Below are 22,145 nucleotides of genomic sequence, written 5' to 3' on the forward strand. Positions count from 1 at the left end.
AGTGTACAGCCTCTGGGAAAAGCCAAACCCATAATATTGTCTTGCCTTTTAACATTGATCTGCCTTTGGGTCTGGTCTGCTCCTGTTATAAAAACATTATTTATTGTGACCTGCTGATTTGGATGAACTGGCATACAGTGAAGGCCAGATGTTATCATCATTTTAGTCATGTTTAAATCATGAAAATCAGTGCACTTGATGATAATATAGAAATATAAAACAAAAAAGCGTATTTTCCGCACTGCATATCGGATTATGAGGTGACTGTATAGGGTGCTTTGTCAATGAATGATCTATTTTCAAACTTTTGTCATACATAAGATGCACCATATTATAAGGCGCTTCAGGTGAAACCAAAGAATCAGAGATAAGTCCATCACTTGAACTTTATTAACTGCAATCAAAAGACTTGGTGTCATATTATTCCAGCCGAGCACAAACCACACTTATTAATTTCTCTGCCATTATCAATTTTTAAACATTTGGTACCTTTGTGTAGTAAAAATAAAAAACCACCCATATCCGAATCCCTGATTGGTCGAAGTTCAACTGGTTTAACTTTTAACACCCAATCAATGTCTGCACATTTTGAGCCCAAAATCGGACTTAAAAGATTGCTTAGCAAATCATGAAGGATAGAGTTTTGAACGTAGAACCCAGAAATGGGCAATTACTTTTTTTTATTTTTTCACTGAGAGTGGACGCTTGAACGTGCATTGCTGAGCCTGATGTGAACATAGCATAACTCTCCGACTGTTTATGCAATTACGTAATCTTAAAGGATTCTGACATGAAGAAAAGTGACTTTTCAAAGTGGCTGCATAGAAAATGCATCAGAATCACCTGATTTACTATGATTGCATAAACACTTCACTAATGTAAAAGGTTGCAGGTCAGCACAAAACTGCTCTTCTCAGCCTCAGAATCCGATGGAATTACGTTAATTATGTGAACGGTTGAATAGTTACGTTGGTTCAAAGAGAGTTAAAAAAAAAAGGATAAAAAAATGAAACTGAATACCTTCAATACTGCAAAGTCAAGATTATATAAAATACTGTGATTATTACACACTTGGCTGGAATTATAAGATTTTATTAAGTGTTCTGCTGCATAGAAAAAACTTGAAAACGAAAAAAGGACATCTTTATAAGCTGCATGAACTGTACAGACCAGATAGTTCCTCTACAAGCTCTATTTTAATGCGTAACACCTTCATCCTGCATTTCCTCTTGCCACAAAACAGAAATATTGTCAGTGTTATAAATAAGAGAGTTTATTGAAAATGACTGGGTCATTTTTTCCTCTTCCTACTTTTAATCTTCTTAGTCGTGATGTGTTCTGTTACATAGGGTGCACACATTGCAGAGACTATTATGAGTGGAGTCGCAGCTGTTCCACTGGACCAACCACATGATGAAACCATTTCTAAATTTCCCCTGTGACATTTTCTGCATTGTTAAATAAAAAAGAAGACAAACATTTGATATTGCAGATTAAACTTAAACTTTTTAGCAAAATATAATAGTGACTGGCCGGCATATTGGAGATGCACTACGTAAAAACATCTCTGGCTTTTTTTTTTTTTATCCTTCGGTGTTTTTCACCTGCATCTCCATATTCAGGATCACAGGGGATTAAGTCAGTTCTAGCTGCTATGTGGTAAGAAGCTGGTTACACCCTTAGAAACGTGTCCATCACAAAGACAAGCAAGAAAAAAAATTCTCGACTTCTAAACTTTCTCATCTCTCTGTATTTTTTCCATCCAGTGAGCGACAGCTGTTTTCGGAACCTCGCCGAAGATCGCAGTGGCATCAATCTCAAAGACCTCGTCCACGATCCCTCTTTGTGAGTATTAGCCTTTGTTTTTTTTTTAGAAAATTCAAGCAAATTACGAACAGAGCCAGAGTTTTTTTTTTTTTAAATCCCACTCAAAGCTCTCTGAGTTCTGCTTGATCCAAAGAGAAGACGGTAAAAAAAAATCCACAAGCTCTCTCCGTGTGTGCACCTCTGTAACCAAGACACTAAAAATATCTCCTCAACACGTGTCAGGGCTTAGAGCTGCCCTGTGAAAAGAAATTCCCAGCATTCATGGTGGCAATAAAAGAGCTGCAGCACCCATCTGTTAAAGGATGATTCCTATTAGGTAAATAGAAACTAAAGAGGGTGATTCCAGCGTTGGTTTCTTCAGGAGGAAAGGATTCATCCCAATCAGTGGACGCTCATTTGGCTCATGGTGCAGATTTATGTGGCAGAGGATTCAATTAAAAAGAGGAAGGCATTCCTTTCTCATTAGACGTCACCGTGCAGCAAATCTATTGTTGATTTTGAACGCTGGGCTGCAAGGAGTTTTACACAAACAAAAATGAAGAAGTTGGACTGAAATGCCAGATTTTTGGTTGACAAATCTAAAAAGGTTGATCTGATTAAAATACACTGAAAACAATGTTTTGGCCATATCTTCTCCAAGATATGGCTACTAAATTACCCAACTTTACCTTTTATTATACAGGCAATATTTTTTAAGTAATCATGTCTCCATGATGCATTTTATTCACTCTGCAATGACATAGATATAGCTTGTTTGTATCACTTACATAATTGTGATTTGGTATAGTTGTACCACCAATAAGTACAGTTGACTACCAGAAAGTGTAATGCGTTGAAAATTTGGCATCTCAGAGGAATTGTAGAAGTCAGATTTTTAAGGCTTAGTTACAACTGCCCCTCGTGGGTGTATATGGGCTGTTGGCAGGCAAAAAATGGGCAAACCTGTAGGGGGAATAAAATATCAAGGTAATCCACCGCTTGGTGAGCCTGTAGAGCGAAAATGTTCATGCACATCTTTTTTCTTGGGTGTGCTTTGGGCGACAAGTTTTAGCGCATACTAATACAACACATAAGGGTAAGTAAGGGTGAAGTAGGGGAGACGGAGAGACAAGCACAGATTTTTCTTTATTTTTTTAGACCCCCCCAAACCTTGCACACTGCACAAGGAGTCCATTAGTGTTGTTCTAGTGATAAGTATTCACTCCTTGCATGCAGTCTGACTTTAGGACAACAGGATCCCCCATTTGTCATAAGGTTGTGCACGTACGTATACACGTACGACACACACGACAATGATACGTTCCATTTCATGACGCCCCTTAAGGAGGCCGTACAAGGCTCAATTACCTGAATGGGTCAATTCCCCTTACGGGTATATGTGACTAAAGTTTTAAATAATGGTAATAGGGCTATACAGACTTTCATACACTATGCTTTGTCTCTCCATACTAGCTTTGAGCAGCGATGTGACTTTTCATCTACGAAGTCACATCACATTGAATACTTGTAGAGTTTATGTGACTTTTGCAATTGAACATTAATCTTTGTATTTGCAATTTACCTTTTCCTGAGTGAGTGTAAAAAAACAGAAATCAGTTGGTTTCTGTTTTAACCCAAGCTGTTGGGACAATAAACGAAACAAAACATATTCCTCTCTTGATTTATTGTCCCATTTATACATAGGTTGAAAACAGCATACACAAACTGTAACCTCTCTGTCACGATCTATCTTAATTAACTATGATTAACAAGAATCTGAATGATTAAAAATTATTGTTTAAGTGATTCATGTCGCATCATGAAAAGACTTTAAATGAATATGTGGTGTTTAATCAACACCAGTTAGGCTTATTTTTGACAAACTGGTTAAAAACAGTTCAAGCTCTGATCCTTTACCCAGGGTGCATTTGTTCCTTTCATTTTAACATAACATTACACTGATGTCTTGTCTGTTTGCATATCTGCAGCTTTTTATGTAATTACTATGAAAGTTAATTGATACTTTATGGTGTTCTTTAAACCAAATATCACAACATATTTGCAGTGGAAAGTTGTTGAATTAGTTCATGTTCCTCAGAGCTTTCTTCAGGACAGAAACACAGGCGTTTCTGAGGTTTATCTCCTTGGCAGAACATCAGTGACAGTTGTGGGAAGTATGCCATGAATTTTCTATTTATATCGGAACTAACAGTTGTGAAAGGCATGAAGTCATCACTGCTATAGTTAGAGAAATTAGTTGCTAAATGCAACTGTCGTGACTCTAAAATAGCTATGAGCTTGATCTTTGTTAATCATGGATAATAGTCAGTTTAAGTTTTTCTAATTTTTCACATTTTTTAACATTTTAGATGGATAGATAGATAGATAGATAGATAGATGACTGTATTAATCCCACAATGGGGAAATTTCATTTATCTGTGACAGCAACACGACATTCAGAAATAATCTATATAATATAACATCAATAAAGGACATCACAAATGACATTTATATTAAATAATTAAAATATTACTAAAATTATTATGAAAAAATTATTATCAAAAATGAGATTCTTATTAAATAAAGAAATAAATATTAAATGTTAAATAAATACAGTTGCAAAAGTGTAAAAAACATGTGGTCTGCAAATATGTCTTTTAAGAACTTTTCATATTAGATGATGGTTTTGCCTTCTACACACAGATGCAAAACCAAAGCAGACAGTTTGGACTTTTTACTTTTTTAGAGACACATTTACACATGTGTGATTAAACACAATTTTGTGTCAAATCTAGTATAGGTAGCTCTATCGCCATGGAACATTTAAAAATAAATATTTACATTTTAGATTGTACTTCTGGGCTTTTGTTTTGTACACCATGGTTTACAATCTAAATGTTGTTAGTGCAGAGACCATTGTGTAAACATTCTGATCCAATAGATGTGACCAACAAAACATTACAGCAGAACCAACACACAAGACCTGTCCTGCTTACGTCTATTCGTGTTACCTACCCTTTTCCTTTACTTCCTTAAGAATAGCAAATATGTTCATTAAAAATACATCTTCAAATGGTCCTCCTCATCTGTCACCTGTATTTTTATTTTGTGGTTTTGTTACGTACTTAGAACAAGTGACTTTTTTTGCAGTAGGATGGCCCTCTTAGAGCTTCTAGTGTGTCCTATTCCAAGTTTCTAAAGAAGGATTAAATTGTCTGGCCAGAGCAGGCTTTGCTTTTAATTTTACTTTTATATCAAAGTGCATTTTTGTCTCTGTTGTGTAACAATTCGTTTTAGTTTTTGGTCTACAGTTAAGGTTTTCATTTGCATAAAGATTTGAATTGACAAAGCCTTTTGGATAAGAGGTGAAACGTCTTCCAACTTTAAAAGAAGTCCAGATGACAGCCCTTAAACCTACTACTATGATGGAATCAACCTGGATGAATGAGGGTCTTCTTCGACATATTTGCATAAAGATATAAAAACCAAAAATGTTCATAGAATAATGTCTTAAGTCTTAAATTATGTTTTAAGTTGTTGCATTGTACTTTTAAAGACTTAATAAAGCATATTCAATTTTTTAACATAAGATTTGTTGTGTCTTTATATTAATAAACATAGTTTTGCATTTTGTATATCGGCAGCCTAAGGACTTTGTTTCTTTCTGGGGATTTTTGTAGTGACAGGCGGTAATTTTAGGGTGTATTCAGTTTGGACACAATTGGTTTGATTAAAGTAAACCAGAGTTCTCTTCCCCCAATAATCCAGAACACATTTTTTAGTCTGAATACACCAAAGCAGACCCTGACCAGGGTCTTGAACCCATTTTTTGAGGTGGTCTTGGTTCATTTCCAATTTGACTGTGCTTTGGTTCGCTGCAATATTTCTCAGTCCAAACAAGATCCGTTCCCTGAGCGGAACAATTGAGTTAAACTGCCACCATAGAAGGGCTTTACGGGATATAAACAGAGTAGGAAGGAGCCAACCATAAGTGAACAAACCTAGAGCATCAATGAGACACAGCGACTTATTGAAATGTGGTTGGATGAATGCAGGCTCATTAAAACCACTTTTAACATGATACATATTGCTTCTCATGCTGTCTTCCCAATAATCTATGTTTCATAAACACTTATCAGCAAACCTTTCTCCGTCTCTTCAGTAACCGCCATGCAGCATGCCTCCACCATACCAAAGCAGCAAGTAAAAAGTCTTTTACCTGACGTTGATATAGATTTTCAAAACTGATCAGTGAAATATAAAGTTTGAATAAATGAAAAATCCCGACAAGTATTGCAGAGCGCAGGACTTCCATAATTTCTGCCTCTCTTTGCATTGACCTGCCTTCAGAATTCCTGGCCAATGACTGAAGATATCATAAGCCGCATGCTTTCATTTACAAGCTTCGGTTCAAAACAGAAATGTCAGATTGACGGCAGTCTAAATACAGCCGAAACGCAAGCTTCAGGTCTTGATGCGGACCTATTTAAGCAGACTTAGTCCGGACCGACAAACTTTTCCGGTCTGATTACACCCTTATTTATAAAAACAACATATCTTCCTGTCTAAAGTAACAACGTGAGCATCCTCCTTATGTGGTGATTTTTGGCTGGTTTTCTAATGTGTTTGTGTCCTTGGATTGTGTTTGTGTTGTTTTGTGAGAAGAATCATGGGGAAAAAAACTTTTGCTGAGCACTCAGAGCTCTCAATACAGAAGGGATTTGAATAGGAGACCTACTCTATTCCTTCTTTTCCGCTATCTTTCACTCTATCACCTAACATGTTGAGAGGTGACCCCTTGAGAGCTTTCCTACATATGGATGAACTTACAACTCTGCTCTAATGGGCAACAACTGGGAGTGTGGAGGTAGCCAAGGCTCTTGTCTCCTCCCTGGATGGACTGTGTGTAAAAGAACAAGTGAAAGACAGAGTTAGATTGAGTGCTTCCTTCAAAAAGCTTCTATTATTAATGAAATAATCCTGGCTGAAGGGTCTCATCTTGGTAATGTCCCACAACCAGCGAGGTTTGCAGCTGGCTCTGGCACACATACACACATACACATTTCCTCTATCTTGTTAAAGGTACCCTGACAGTCTATCTCCATTTTTTTCTTGCTCTTTTCACCCTGTGCCTCTCTTTCTTATTCTGTCTTGCCCCTCTTTACTGTCTTCTGTGCGCTCGTCTTTTATTCATAGAAAGATTTGGCCGAGACATCCAAGCTTTCAGGCCAAAACTCCATCCCCACAGTTTTCTCTGTCTGCCCCTCTATTCCTGCTTCTATTCATTCCTTCACCTGTATTAGTTACTCAAAAAAAATTCCTTTACTCCTCAATGACCACTTTTATCCTTTTGTTCAAAGAAGAGCTTTATATGTCACAACCCGTGACAGCAGAAGGAGAACCGGATGGGTTTTTTGGGATTAACAGGCTCCCTTCAATTCCAGCATGCCCACAAATATTTTGCTGTGACTTCTGTACCGTATCTGTAAGAACCTTGAACTTATTTTTTAACACTCTTTTGTATAGATGTGATTGAATCATCTACGTCAGTGGTCCCCGAACGCAGGACCATGGAAAACATAGGGTCTACGTTTTTTCTGTTTTATTCATAATCTGATTCTGAAGTGAATTTTATTCTGGAAAACTACTGGATTCTCCCCACCACATCTCATTTTTGGCACATATCAAGATGCTGCTAAAAATGTATTGACTACTTTCTTAAAATGGCTGCGCTTACTGCAGAATGGAAACCCTCAAGCTATCAAAGTTGACAAAAAACAAACATGTTTAGAAAGTTTTTTTTCACAGAAAAGAGCCGGTAAGGAAACAGCAAAAAAGAAAAAACAAATCTGCATTCAATAGATAAAAACCAGGAGCCTTTACTCAAAATGCATAATATTCACCAACCAACTGTCTAATGTTATGAAGACGCTGCTTATAAAGTTGCTCAAAATAACAGTTTTAGCGATTGGTTTTTTTTGGGGAGAAGACCCACTCCGATGAAAATTGTGTTTTTTGGTGTATTTAACATGTTCTTGTGAGATTTTTCTTATAATGGAAGACGGATATAAAGAAAATTAAAATTGGATTTCTGAGTATTTCCTTATTCAAATCATTGTGAATTAGGAGCAGACAAAAAAATTGCTGTTGAAAATAGCTTATTTCTCAGGTAAGTGCAACAATCGGAAGGTCACACGCTCCTTGCTCCGCTTCGTTCTGATGCATCCACCTCCAAACAAATAGATTCATGTACGCATTCATTATCCTTATCCGAGCTGGCATCTGGCTGAGAACTGTACGGCTGGAAAGCTCAGAAATTGCTCGCCGTTTTTGTTGCAATAGTGATGTTATATTGGGGTTGTAAGCTAGAGGGAACATGTAAACAGATGGATGATGGGCTTAATCTGCGACAACAGTTGCGCCCACAACTCAGAGGTGATTTGCCGCTCTGCAAAAACCATATCCTAGAAAACACTGTTTTGTTGTTTTTTTTTTGCTAAAAACGACATAATCATAATTAAAAGCCCACTGGGAACACTTTAAAAATCGGACGAAGCTCAAGACTGTCCGATTTTTTAGCTTTCACTTTGATAGTAATGGGTTAAAGGGCAATCTAAATCACATTTTAAAGGATGCTACAGACAATCTAGAGTAGAAATAAAGTTTAAAAACAGCTGCAGATATTTTACAGTGGATGGAGATAAACTTTACCCCCAAAAGTTAAGAGAAATTGGAAGCTAAAAAAAATTGGATCCACAGTCATGAAATGTTGGGTTGAAGTTGTACCTGATTCTGGATCCCCATGGTTGTGTCTGTCTAAACGACATTGTTATGGAAAGTTTTTAAAAAATCTAAGGAATACTAGAGTACCTTCCAACATATTCCTGTTTATTGTATGGCATAAAATGTGATATTTTTGCATGAAAATTAAAAAAAAAAAAGCTTCATGTAAAAAAGAACATGCCACAGCCTGCTTCTCCACATGCTTAAGAATGAACAGTTTCCTACACAAGAGTAAAGGACAAAACTAACTCCAACATTCTTTGGCATGCACAAACTCACACAGTAAGGGGTTGCCTTGGAAACGGTGGGAAGGAACCCTTGTTATTTGTGTTGAGCATATTTTCATTTGGGCTGAAAACTGAGAGGCATAAAACCCCAGGAGTGCATGAGAGGTGATTTGTCCTGACAGCTCCTTTACTCTCCTGAGGTGTAACATAGACACACAAACACACAAATGGACAAGGCCACATGCATGAATATGCAAACACACTGATATAAACAAAGATGCCAAAAACTCCCCCTCTTTAAAGCACATTCAGAAAGTACATCACTCATGTCATCAAAAATGCCAGACAGGAAGGTGTGTGAGTGCACTTGTTTTGATTCTCTTGTGGGGACAAGTATAATGACCAACCATTTTGGAGACACCTAACCCTTTTGGGATTGAACAACAACTTTAACGTAGAAGAGAATTTCTGGATTGTGGCGATTCATAAACCACACTTGCGTTTGGTAAAATATGAACTGGTGATTGCAAATGTTTGGCTTCAAAAATGAACAAACGAAATGGCATGTCCCTACAAAGATAGCTGAACAAACTCGTGTGTGTGTGTACAAGTTAATGGATGTTCTGATTACATGTGCAGTGTTCCTTAAAGAAGCACACATTGTGCTTGATGATTGCGTGTCTTTTGTGATCATCTGTGAGCCCCATGTCCCCTTGAAGGTAAATGCAACCAGAAAGACAGTGAAGGTTTTCACAGTTCATGAGCATTTGTCTGATGGAGGGTATCATAGTGTATAAGTGGCTTTGAGAGGAGACACGATGCGGTAAACTACAAAAATAGCATTCTTTGAGGAGAAAAAAGAGTTACATAAGGGATGCCTTTTCCAAGACTTCACCTTGAGCCATTTTTTAGGCAAATGTCATACTCTTCTTGGCCACAGGAGGTCACCATAGCTTGTTCAGAAACAGCAGCAACAACAGAACTGCATCCTAAAAACCTTTGGAAAACCTGTGATCAAGGGGCTTTGGTTGCACTAGGTTTAGATCATTTTTGACCTTTTTTTAAATTTTCCTATTTATTTTTCACCCTCCAAATCTATTTTTCTATCATGAACTTTATAAGTCCTTCTTATGTTTAAGTATGTAGTAAAAAATTCAGGTTTATTAATAATGCTTGAGGATGTGTCCACATGTACACGTTATTAGGTCCTCATTACTGTGGTTTTTTAACTAATCCTGTACAAGAGATGTTCAGTTTTTCTGATTATGTCTCCAGCTCCTTGCCTGACCTATTTGAGCTCCCTCATGAGGTCTGCAAGTCATAGATGTTCAAGAAGATGCAAGGCAAATTGAACATTTATTGTCCTGTGTACTGCAGACATCAATTACACATCTCGTCTCTGTTATTATGATTTAATGACTTTTTCTTCTTTTCTCAGATTGGGGGGCATGATCACAGCCTACAAGATAGTTCCAGATGAAATAGATGAAATTAAGGTAAGCTCTAATATCAGTTCAGGTTCTAACCTGGGTTTTTTTGGGATATTGTATATGTATAATATAGATATATATGTATATGTATAGATCTAAACGTATGTCTGTAAGGCTCCTAAACAAAGCTTTTCAAACATCCCAACATTTGTATATATGTGCCATATTTTTCTGACTACATATTTTTCCAGAGTACAAGTAGCAGCCGCCAAAAAATTCATAATAAAGAATAAAAAATCTACAAGTTGCAGTTTGGTGAGAAATGGATTTAACAAAGTACAGGACCAAGAACAGACATTTCATCTTGAAAGGCAAATCATAATAGCGGAATGGATAATAATAATGATAATATACTGAATGTTTACACGTTTCACTACTGTAACCTTATTTGAAACATCGAAGGAATCTAATATATTAGTGCAACATATGAGCAATTATTCAGATGAACATAACATAAAGAACATGCTAAAAAGTCAACTAAACTCTTTAGCCAAATCCAAATTCTTCCCCTACCCCACTATGCTCTGAGCGGCTCTTCTTCTTTTGCATTGCTATCACTATCAAATACTGATAAACACACCTACAGTAATCTCTACCGGTTGTTGCTATTTATTTTTTTAAAAGTCCCACCTGTGTATAAGTCTCACCTCCGGCCAAACTATACAAAAAACATATACTCTGAAAATACATTACACATTTTATCATTGCTTTTATTTTGCCTTTATGATTGTCTTTTATTCTCATGATTCTTAACATGATGTCCACCTTTAATTTTGTTGTACTCTTTGTATGATAACAATAAATCATTATTTAACATTCTATTCTATGTGGATATTTGTCCACAGGAGACACTAGTGGACTGGTGTGATGAAAAGGAGCTCAACCTCATTCTCACCACTGGAGGCACCGGCTTTGCTCCACGAGATGTCACACCAGAGGTAAGCCTGCATATTTTACCCAAATGTAAATGCAATAAACCTTTTTTTTTCATCAGCTCAACACACTCAACAGTTCTTCATTGGTATAACATTTTTATTTAAATGTACACTGCATTTTGCTCCAAACTTAAACATTAATTTCAAGGAAAGAAATTACAACACATTTTGCTGAATTTAGCTGACACTTTTATTTTAGAACTCTGGTGCCATAGAGTTTACTGAGACTTCTCCTTAAAGACCAGTCAGATAACATTATAATACTACACATTTGTAATAATAGTTGCTGATTTAGAATACTTAAGAGATTTTTTTTAATTTACTGTGAATGAATGTTGGAAGGCAGATTGAAAGCTGCTGGCACGTGTGTTTTATTAGCTAGCAGTTTTTGCTGATCATACATGCACTTATGAGCACTAATTACCCCCACAGTCTGATGGGAAATAAAGGGAAGAAGTTTCTTTCTAACAGAGAACCTTTGTGTGTGTGTGTGGGGGGGGGGGGGGGGGGTAATAGCTGATGTATTTAAAGTCCTCCTATGAAATTTTTTTTAAATGTTCCTAGTGGTGTTTTAGATATGAGTATGAAGTTTTTAACTAAAATCCCACAACCTAAATGTCTTTAAAAGCCATATTTCATGTCTATGTGTAACCTCTGTTTCCAAAATCTACTCTACATGGGCGTGGCCATTGGTGCTGAGCTGAGTAGCTCCGCCTTTGATCCATTCTGCAAGATGTGTCCTGTATGAGTTAGGAGCTTGACACAAGGGAGGCACAAATGACACCGATTGACGGTCTCTATTCTCAAAAGTTCATCTTTAGCATAAAAAACTGTGAAAAGTGACATATTTTGGGTTTCAAATCAACACTTTTTGAACAATGTGTGGAATGACGAAACAAATATGTCTTCATCTTTTCCTCCCCCCCCCCCCCCCCCCCACCTGTGCTGATCTGCACGCTGGACAGGGCAGATCAGGGAGCTTTCGCAATGCGCTCCTGGGCCATTGTGACATCACCACGGCTCATTACTTCAAACAGAGCATCTTTGCTACAGTGTGATTGACTGCGATTTAAAAGAAGAAATACTCAGAAATGTAAAAATGAAATTATTTTGTATTACTTTTTTTAATTTAATTAAAAAATTTATACATATATCTATTTAAATATTTATTTTAATTCACAAGTTAACTAATTAAATTTAGAAACAATTTAACAATGATTAAATTTTGCATAGCATGCAAAAAAAATAAAAAATATGTATCCAAATTGTTCTCCATTGAAAAAAAAGACAACATTAAAAAAAAAAATTCTAGAAAAATCAGATGCGTTTTACAAAAAAAAAATTATACAATCTGTTTGCGTCTTCTGATGACAGAAAACAAAGAAAACAGGAGCAGAACCTTAAAAATGACGCCATTTATAGAGTTCTAGATTTTTAATTCGATTTTTAGTTAGTATTGGAAGGATGAAACCTCTGTCTGACTCATCAGTGCTGATCTACTGGGATTTTCACCCACAACCATCTCTAGGGTTTACAGAGAATAGTCAGAAAAAGAGAAACTATCCAGTGAGCTGCAGTTCTGTGGGGAGAAATGCCTTGTTGATGCCAGAGACCAGACTGGTTCCAGCTGATAGAAAGACAACAGTAACTCAAATAACCTCTGTTTACAACTGAGGTCTGCAGAAGAGCATCTCTGAACGCACAACACATCCAACCTTGAGGCAGATGGGCTACAGCAGCAGAAGACCACAGTGTACCACTCTTGTCAGCTAAGAACAGGAGACTGAAGCTAAAATTCTCACAGGATCATCAAAACTGGACACAGAATGGAAAAATGTTGTCTGATGAGTCTCCATTTCTGCCTCAATATTCAAATGGTATGGTCAGAATTTAGCATCAACAACATGAAACCATGGATCTAACCTGTCTTGTATCAGCAATTCAGGCTGGTGGTAGTGGTTTAATGGTGTAGGGGATATATTCTTGACACACTTTGGGCTCCCTGGTACCATTTGAGCATGGTTACAACACTACAGCCTACCTGATCATTGTTGCTGACCATTTCCATCCCAAATAACCACAGTGTACCAATCCTCTGATGTCTACTTTCATCAGGATAACACATTGTCATAAAGCTGGAATCATCTCAGACTGGTTTCTTAAAAATGAAAATGAGTCCTCTGGACTCAAATGGCCTCCACAGTCACCAGATCTAAACCCAGTAGCGCACCTTTGGGATGTGGTGGAACGGGAGATTTGCATCATGGATGCTGCAAAACTGGAGCAACGCTGTGATGCTATCATATCGATATGGACCAAACGCTCTAAGGAATGTTTCAAGAACTTTGTTGAATCTACGCCACCATGGATTAAGGCAGTTCTGAAAGAAAAATGTGGTCCAACCCAGTACCAGCACTAATAAAGTGGCTAGTGAGTGTAGAGTTAGAGCAACGATTTAAAAGTGTCCTGTAACTATACCTGAATGGTTCAGTGAGATAATACTTAAGAGATACAAAAAAAAAAAAAAAAACGTATTAGATCAACACACAGATCCCCATAATAATTAAGAATGAAGGTTTAAAAAACAAATTAAAACCATTAATAAATACTAGTTAGCTTAGTTAGTGCTTCCAGACTCCAGTTGGCTGACCGAGTACCTCGTCTCTGCTCCTGCTCCTACACCTGGCTGTGGTTCCTGTCTCCGGCTCGACTCGCGCCTTTGACTGTCCCCACAACCACGGCTGGATGAAGCTCGTCTGCTGGAGTTTTATATATGTAGTTGTAGATTTAGATAAGTTAATTCTTCTCTAAGAGTTCTGGTAAATCGCCTGTCCGTCCTGGGGGAGGATCCCTCCTTCATGTGGGCACCCCTGAGGTTTCTTCGTTTTTTCCGGAATCCGTTTTTTTTGGGAGTTTTTCCTTACCGCAAAGGGGGGTCTAAGGGCAGGGATGCCAGTATAGCATAGTCAGTTTGTTAGTTCATTTTAGTATTTTCCTATTGAACTCTTTGTATTCGTGATCCTTTTAAGTTCATGTTTTACTTCGAAGCCCATCGAGACGACTGTTGTTGTGATTTTGGGCTATACAAATAAAATTGAACTGAATTTAATTTAATTAAAAGAGAAATGGAGTATCTAGGATTGTTGTAGGACTTCCTGGTTGGAGAAAGGTAGACATTTGCAGTTTCCACTAAACCTCTGTGACTCGAATCTAGAGTCCTTACTTTTATTTAACATGCTTTTTCCTTCTCAAGGTCACTTTTAGGGGAAAACAACTGTATGTGAAGAATAATAGCAGCATATTAATCTCATAAGATGTGATACATACATAGTCTGTCTCATCAGCCAGTAGACCGATGGAAAAAAAAATGGGAAAAGGATGAGCTGTGGTCTTCAGGAGTTTCAGGGGTCGTCATTAATCACTGCAGACAGCAGCAACCTTCCTCGAAGGTGGAAGACACACAGACTCTGTAACCACTGATGGTTCCTGCTATCTGATCCAGCTCTGTCTGCTGCAGACACCGGTAACTCGCTATCTGTGTGCGCACAGTCTACAAGTCTCATGCGACCGTGTTCTCTTTTTTAGCAGAAAATGGGGCATAAGTACAAATTTATGTCAATTTTTAATTGAAATTTTTTTTAGGTCATTCTCTTTATTTTATTTTATTTTACACCTTGAAAAAGTAAATCTTATAAAATTTGTGTGGTTTTGATTAAGTCATATGAACTATGTTTTTTTACTTACTGGTCAGCAATATCGATTTATCAAATCAGTCACTTGATTTTTCAGTAACCTTACTAGTCTGGGGCATTTTTGAGCAGTTTTTACTATTTACTCTGATATTTACCTTTAAAACATTTTTCTTGTGGCAATGTTTGATACATATAGTTTTAGTTCAGGCTGCTCGTTGGTTAGCACTCTCACAGTAAGAAGGCCTCCCGTTCGAGTCCCGGCTGGGGGACCCGAACCAGAACATCAATGGGGGACCTTTCTGTGTGGAGTTTGCATGTTCTCCCCCATGCATACGTGGGTTTTCTCCGGGGACTCCGGCTCCACCGTCCAAAAACATGCTTCATCTGCCTACAGTTCTGTATAGCACTGAAGCCTCCATCTCTCTTTCCCTTACCAATCCCGTTGTCTCTTTGTCATGCTGTTAACTCCTGCTGTGTTTCCATTCCTCTCATCAGTTTTTTCCCTCTCCTTTCCTTTCATCTCACGAGTCCAAGCCAGAGATGCTCATCAATGACTTCCCTCCTTTGAAGTCTTTGTCTTGGTGGCTAATGGCACGTTTGAAGTGTCACTCAGCTCAAGGACACCCAACATACACAGCTGGAAGAGAAGTCCCCGTCCTCTTTGCCGCCTATTCGCTGGAATAGCTCACAGCCACAGCCAAGGATGTTTGGTTTTGAAGTACTGATCCACATCATCTTCATGGAGCATTCATCATTTTCTTTTGCCCTTCAGTCTCTGGTCCATGAATGCCGCAGTAGTTCATTTCCTCTGCAGCAATTTGTTATTCTGATCAGATGCAGATCTTGTTAATCATCACCCAACTATTTACATACAAATGAACAATGAATTATTGAATTTCAGTATAATTTGTCAATGATAGAGAACATCTTCTAAAAATGTACCTGGAGCTTAAGCCATGTATGAGAACTGGATTAATACCTCCTCCCCTACATCACCAAGATCTTTAATAACCTGTTTTTTGAACTCGGACACCATTACAGAGAGTCAAAAATTGTGCTTTAAAGTTGAGCTTGTTAAAACTAGTCTATGATCACAGCCCTTTTCCTTTCTTTCCCCCTTTTCTCCAGGCCACTAAAGAAGTGATAGAGCGTGAGGCTCCAGGGATGTCTCTGGCGATGCTGATGGGATCCCTCAATGTCACACCACTAGGCATGCTTTCCAGGTCAGAGAAACAATGTCACACTCCACATCCCCATCATTTCCATTTTTGCACAGAATTATTTGACTTGCCTCAAGAAAATTGAATCAAAGATCAGACTAAGGGTGGACATGTCGACCGTCCTGTGCTCTAATATTAAAACCAATGTTTTAGATTATGTCAGGAAATTAGATGCATCACTGTTGTTCTGCAGCTTTGCCATGTCCAACAATTATTTATACTCCTCTGTGGGGTTTTTACAGACCTGTGTGTGGTATCCGAGGAAAAACGCTCATCATTAACCTACCAGGAAGCAAGAAAGGCTCACAGGTGGGAAACACAGTAAACTGCTGCAATGTTGTTTGTGTAGTGAAAATGATTCAGGGCAATTCATCAGAAATGTATCCAGCTGTTTTTGTGGCTTTACATTAAAAAAAAGTTTTGAAAATGTTTCTGTTTGCAAAGCTTATTTTCTTTGCTTTTATGAGGTTTTGACTTTAGACCAGATTGTCTTCGAAAGAAAAATAAAACTCCACCTGCTCCTGGAGGTTTGGCCAAAACCTTAAAGGATTTAAAAAAAGAAGAAAAAACAGCAAGAGGTGCATTTTTAGATGCCCATCTTTTTGCATAGATGTGTTGCATATTTAAATGTATATTGTTTCAGTCAAAGGAAGGCAGGATGTTGACATGTTGGTCATTATTTCTCAATGGACTGTACACCACAAGCTGTGACAATAATTTTAATATCTTAATGGACATTCATTTCTTTCTTTGGGGAAGAGTCTTTATAACCCTTAAACACCTGTGGGGTTTGTAAATGATGGGAAACATGTACCCTCAGTATTTCGTGTTTTCTCCCTTGCTGCATCCTGTCCCCCCTCTTGTACCCGACTGACCTACACATCTGTCGCTGTCTAGTTCTTCACCAGATCGATTTTACTATTTCATTCAGTCAATTACAACACCTCTCCCCCATCTGCTGCCATCTTACAGTCTTCATCATCAACCTTGAAGTAAAGGGGCAGCTCATTGGAGACTTTTATTACGATAAACTCCTGTCGCAAGGTTATAGGTAGAGTCCTGATGAGCCAATAAGACTTGAGCTCCATCTGCTCATTATCAGTCTGAGTTTACTCTGTTTTGGAAAAGCTAATCTTTACACAAAACAGTTTTCAGTGGCTAAAAGTCGTCCAATATTTTGCGTAAGAAATAATGGCCGACAAAGTGTATTAGAAATCATTATCAGAAATTAATGCATGCTGTCCTGACCAACGCGGATCAGAGGATGGTTGCTTCCACGAAGTATGTAAAGATAAAAATATCTCGGAAAATATGAAAGGCACAAAACAAAATTTCCAACAGTCTTCCAATATCCACAAATTTATTTATTTATTTATTTATTTATTTATTCATTAAATAGTGCATTTGTAAATTCATAAAAAACAACTTTATTTACAACTATAACTGCTCTTTTTTTAAGTTCAAAATTCCACAACAATAATGGAAGTATGGCAGAACTGATGTTGAATATGCAAATATTTTTACTCAGTGTTCTTTCGGTTTTTTGGATTATAGCTTTATATATATTGTCTTTAATACATTTTATTTATTTAAGATGCTCTCTGGTCAGTGCATCATTCATTCTGTCTCTAAATTAATGTAAATGTTGTATTTGTACTTTTTTTTTTAAGACTTTGATGCACCTTTATTCTTATATCTTGTAAGCTGATGACTCCAAGAAACTTTGTTTCATGAACAAGTTCAGTTTCTATCCCATCAAAATGAAGTTTTTTATCTGTACTATAAATTTTGTTTTCTTTTCTAGTTAAAATCACCCTTGATCTCAAACCATTTTTTAACATTTACTCACTAACTTTCTTTTTCCATCCCTTAGCTGTATTTGGCTCAGAATTCTTAAAGACTTTTCTCCACTCCTGTATGACAAAGCCTACAGTGGAAAACCACATGATGCACTTACAAAAAAATCCTTGGCACACTTCAAAAATACACAAACAAGAAATGTCTCTAGGCAAAAACCACCTTTCTCCTCTATATTCACTAGTTCATCTCAGCCCTGCTTCCCTCATCTTCTGAAACACTCTCATGTGAGTTTGAAAAGCATGCAGGAAAAGCCATAAACTGTCCTCTGTTTGCCAAGGGGCTGGTGCTGAGTGTGCATGAGGAAAGGCCAGGACAGTGTCTGCAAAGGAATGCTCACAACAACACAGTCCAATCCCCATGTTAACCCTCTCAGTTTCCCCATCTTACAGATCTGACGATTCCCTCTATATTTTTATTTTATTTTATGCACAATGGAGGAGAAAGCTGCCTCACTGATGTGCAAGATCTGAGGTGGAGATTATGCTCTTTGGTCAAATCAAGGCTGAACTCCTGTCAGGTTTAATCCTACTGGTAATGTGCACACAAAAGTAGAAAGTGGAGTAGAAAGCTTGTTCCAGAAGCCCATTTGCACCTGTCGTAAAGTGTGTGAAGGGAGGGTTTGATTAATAATGTATCCTCTCAATGCTTAAAATACACAGGAAGATAAATAATTTCTCAGATTAGCTTTGTCTTGGGAGCGAGGAGAATGGAGCATTTAGTATAGCTGAGAGGCCCACAGGCACACTGACACAGAGAGGGAAACAAAGATGGAGCAAGCTGGAGAAAGGGAACACCAAGAAAAGATGTGGCCAGTAGGAGGCGCTTCAGTGTTCTGAGACTTCAAAGGAAATCTTAGCTGCACCTCTGTTTGACATTATTAATATCTATATACAGGAAGTTACTATTTTTTTCTCTGGAAGCAAGGATTTTGTTGATGCTGGTATCTGCTGGTGCATGCTCTTATTTTGAAAAAATGGCTCACGGCCCCTGTTTTCTGCCCATGTCCAGGAATGCTTTCAGTTCATCCTTCCAGCGCTGCCCCATGCCATTGACCTTCTTAGGGATGCAGTGGTGAAGGTGAAGGAGGCCGCCGATGACTTGGAGGACCTACCCTCACCACCGCCGCCTCTCTCACCCCCCCTCAACAGTTCCCCTCGCCGCCAAACAGAAGACAAAGGTGTGCAATGCGAGGAGGAAGATGAGGAAAAGAAGGACAGTGGTGTGGCCTCCACAGAGGACAGCTCTTCCTCCCACATCACCGCTGCATCCATTGCTGCCAAGGTACGAGAACCAATGATGAGAGGTTTATTAAGCTCCCTTCTTTTCAATATGTTTACTTGTTTATACATGTTAGTCATGAGAGTGTGTTAAATGCAACCACAAGGGGGCAAAATCCAAAATTTGCTGGTCCCACGTTGGGGTAAAATGCAGAAAGCCGTGTCAGGAAGGAAATCCAACATAAAGACAACAACTGTAAATGGATGTAGAGCTTGAAAATGAACATAAAATCTTGCTTAGTGATGCAATGAAAGTGAGAGTTTAAATGCAGAAACCCGAAATGTGGTGGCTGCGGAAAGAGTGCCCAGACAGGGGAGGGTGGTGTGTGGAAGCACTCTGGTGGTGAGGAAGATGACAAGTATGAAGACAAAGAAGAAGACCTAGAGTGCTGAATGGCTTTTACAGAGCAGATGAAACAGGCTTTAGGAGATCAGGAGGTTCCCCCAGCTGACTGAACAGCTACAGCTGAAGTGATCAGGAAGTCTGGGAGGAAGGTACTTGGTGTGTCATCTGAAATGAGAAAAGCAGATAAGGAGACTTGGTGGTGGAATGAAGAAGAAGTTCAGGAGTGTGTTTAGAGGGAAAAAGTTAGCTAAAAGTGGAGCACTGACGGAAAAAGTCAGTGGAAAAAAGTACAAGAGATGAAGCACAAGGTAGAGGTGGCAAAGGTCGTACATCTTAGCTTTTCTGGGAAATGAGGGCTGGCTTACTCCGTGTAAATGTTTCCGCCCAGAATTCAGAGGGGAACTTCTAATGATCTACTTCCGCTCTGCTTGACCATGTACCTCATCTCTGACTTGCCTCTACTGCTGCTCCTACACCTGGCTGTGGATCCTGTCTCCGGCTTGTCTCGCGCCCCCAGCCGTCCTCCAACTTCAACTGGATGAAGATCATTTGCTGGACTTTAAATATGTAGTTGTAGAATTAGATAAGCTAATTCTCACTAAGAGTTCTGGTAAATCGCCTGTCCGTCCTGGGGGAGGATCCTCCTTCATGTGGGCACCCCTGAGGTTTCTTCATTTTTTCCGGATTACGTTTTTTCTAGGAGTTTTTCCTTACCCTGAAGGAGGGTCTAAGGGCAGGGATGACCATTTAGTTTAGTCTGTTTAGTTAAAGCTTTAGTAATATCCTATTGGATTCTATACATTTATAATCCTTTTTGATTGTATGTTTACCTTACAATTACTGGCACGAAGCCCACTGAGACAACTGTTGTTGTGAGTTTGGGCTATATAAATAAAATCCAATTGAATTGAATTGCATAAACTGTCCTAAAAATCGACAGCTTTTTATTTTTTATTTTTGCTAAAAACAGAAAAAAACCGTAAAAGAGCATTGTGAACATTTTTACAATAGATCAGAGGATGATCAGAGTCGAACTTTAAGTTACTGTGCTAACTCATCTCCAAATAAGTGATAATTATTTAAGCTGCATGACCAAAATAATTCTCTGTATTTTTTAATTATTCCTAAACCCTTTAGTTAAATTTTTTGTAAAGTCCTCATTTCTGAATTGTTTTCACTGATCATAAGTGATACTTAGCTGCAGTTGGCAAATATTAATTGAAATTAATTTAATGTTTTATTTTAAGACACATCAGACTTTAGTGTAGCTTTCACTTTTTTAAAAACCTATTGCATCATGGGTCTTTGATGGAGCTAACGGTTAAGCCTTTGAAGAGAAGAAGAAGCTCATTCTTTCAAATATCAGTGTTGCATCATGGCTTTCTGCCTCCACATGCTTTTGTGTATGTTGGGTTCCTCTCTACAGGGTGTCTCCATTGTTCACTGTGATCCTGAGTCAATCATTTTTTCATTGTTTCTCAGACAACAACATTCCTGTTGACTGTCTACTAGTTGATCTATTGTGCAAAAAAAGTTTGTTTTTTTTTCTTTTGTAATGGAGGTCATTGGTTTTTATGATCGTATGTCTCCATGTCCATCATCCTGTCCTGTCCTGTCTGCAGTCCAGATCCTTCTGTCAGGGTTACATCACACCTCATTGTCCAGTCACAGATAAATATTGGTAAGACTTCACCATTCACAAACTCAATCATCCATCACTGCTCTTCATCTTTATTTTTGGCGTAAATTGTCTGTGGCTCATTTGCCCATTTTTACAAAGACTTGGATTATTTCTATACATACATTCTCTTCAGGGTCTACATAAAAACATGTGGGCTCAAAATCTTGGTGGTGTTTATACTGATGTGCGTCCGTGCACATTTTTGTTTCTGTAGATTCCAGACTCCATTATCTCGCGGGGTGTGCAGGTGTTACCCAGGGATGCAGCTTCTCTCAGCACCACGCCCTCCGAGTCGCCCCGCGCCCAGGCCACCTCCCGACTTTCTACGGCGTCCTGCCCCACACCCAAAGTAAGTATGCTTTTTCGGTTTTTAGCTTATTTCAACAGACAGACCAACTGCAAAGTTACACAAAAAAATGCCGATTTTTGTGTCTCAGAATCACAAAGTTTGTCATTCCTTTATTTTGTATGTTTGTGTGTTTGATGAAGCAGCACATTGTGGCTCGATGTGTGAATGCCTGCAGTGTTGAACACTGTGGCAGTTTTTTTATTAGGTACATGATCAGATTTGTCTTGCTTTTGTGCATTCACTTGTGACACTTCAAGATGTCCCAAATGAGAATGAGAATCCAATTTTTATTTTTTGTTTAGTGATTTCTTTTGCAGGTTTTTTAATATTTAACACCAAATGGTGCTGGGTCTTCCTCTGTTTCTCTCTTCCCTTCTGTTTCTCACTTCATCTGTCGGTGTCATGGGTTCATGTGTCTCCAGGACAGCAGGCAGGTGCCATGGGAATTGATGAGGGTTACTATGGTAACAGAGGGATGT

The 22,145-nt window shown here is 38.2% G+C and overlaps 1 protein-coding gene across 7 annotated transcripts in view; it reads left to right on the forward strand.

Moving 5' to 3' along the window:
- Nucleotides 1–22,145, forward strand: part of gphn (gephyrin) — an 87,354-nt gene that overhangs the window by 30,253 nt on the left and 34,956 nt on the right. For all 7 annotated transcript variants that reach the window (XM_023953011.1, XM_023953014.1, XM_023953013.1 and 4 more), the window contains exons 2-8: nt 1,767–1,845; nt 10,255–10,312; nt 11,152–11,244; nt 16,062–16,156; nt 16,396–16,462; nt 19,022–19,294; nt 21,532–21,666. In XM_023953011.1, the coding sequence (XP_023808779.1) occupies nt 1,767–1,845; nt 10,255–10,312; nt 11,152–11,244; nt 16,062–16,156; nt 16,396–16,462; nt 19,022–19,294; nt 21,532–21,666 (800 nt within the window). The remainder of the gene's footprint in view (nt 1–1,766; nt 1,846–10,254; nt 10,313–11,151; nt 11,245–16,061; nt 16,157–16,395; nt 16,463–19,021; nt 19,295–21,531; nt 21,667–22,145) is intronic.

This window comes from Oryzias latipes, chromosome 24 (assembly GCF_002234675.1).
Source record: "Oryzias latipes chromosome 24, ASM223467v1".
Taxonomy (NCBI): Eukaryota; Metazoa; Chordata; class Actinopteri; order Beloniformes; family Adrianichthyidae; genus Oryzias; species Oryzias latipes.